Source organism: Pygoscelis adeliae, unplaced genomic scaffold, assembly GCF_000699105.1.
Source record: "Pygoscelis adeliae isolate BGI_AS28 unplaced genomic scaffold, ASM69910v1 Scaffold270, whole genome shotgun sequence".
Taxonomy (NCBI): domain Eukaryota; kingdom Metazoa; phylum Chordata; class Aves; order Sphenisciformes; family Spheniscidae; genus Pygoscelis; species Pygoscelis adeliae.
The window spans coordinates 2,714,986-2,715,906 of NW_008823916.1; the positions used below are offsets into that span (position 1 = coordinate 2,714,986).

Here is a 921-nt window from a genome sequence, read left to right on the forward strand (position 1 = left end):
GACCAGGGGCCTGTGCGTTTCCCCGTGGAGCCTGGAAGGGGTCTTCAGTTGCTTCTCGACAGCTCTTCTGGCCAAAAGAGTTTCTTTTTTTTATTATTTATTTACTTTGTATTATTTTTTGCAAGTGCTTCGGTATTACAGAGGAGGGCAGCAGAGAGAGGCAGCAGGGACATCCTTAAATAATTTTCATTTCTCAAAATCTGCCTTTTCCTCTTCTCTCTAAGTCCAGAGGAGAGATCCTTGGGGGGGTGGGAGGCACATCTGCACTGCAAATAAAAATAATAATTACAACCACCAACCAACCAAACAAAAAAAAAGTAACAGCTAAGAAAAAACACTTTCAATCAAGGACTTTGGAAATCAGAGATCACAGAAATTGTGCTATTAATAAGGAGGGGGAAAAAAAAGAGGCAAGAAATCCAGCGACCATGGGCCAGCCTGGCTTCCTAGCGTGTACTTTCTGTTCTCTCTCCTTTTTCCCAAGGTAATTGCAGTCTGCCGAGAGGGAGTTAAATGGGATTAAAAGATCTGTGTAAGCAAAAGGACCCAGAAGAGAAGGAGGAAGGAGTGAGCCGTCCGGGCCAGGGGGTGTCTTTGACACGGCTGAGCCCCTTAGAGAGGCAGAGAGCTGAGCTCCTGGGAAGGATGTACCCACAAACCGGCCTGTCCCCCTTTTTCTGATGGATTGCCGCAAAAATTGCCCGAAAGAGACAATGCACTAAACGTGATGGAGCCGGAATCAGAGCCGGTCTCCAGACTCAGAGCTACAGCAGCAGGCAGGGGGTGAGTACAAAGTCCGACTTCTCCCGGCGCTGGGGAAGGGCATCCCGGGCGGGGATGGGGGTGCCCGGGGAGCCGGGGGCTCCCGGGAGGGGAGAGCCGGCCCGGGAGGGGAGCTCCGCTCCCGGGTGGCTGGGGATG

General features: G+C 51.6%; 1 protein-coding gene across 1 annotated transcript in view; it reads left to right on the forward strand.

Annotated features, from left to right (window-relative positions):
* Positions 1 to 219: 219 nt before the first annotated feature.
* The window catches only part of COL27A1 (collagen, type XXVII, alpha 1), a 162,211-nt gene continuing 161,509 nt past the window's right edge, over positions 220 to 921 (forward strand). Inside the window, exon 1 of the mRNA XM_009319352.1 lies at positions 220 to 783. Within this exon, the coding sequence (XP_009317627.1) occupies positions 728 to 783 (56 nt within the window). The 5' untranslated portion in view covers positions 220 to 727. The remainder of the gene's footprint in view (positions 784 to 921) is intronic.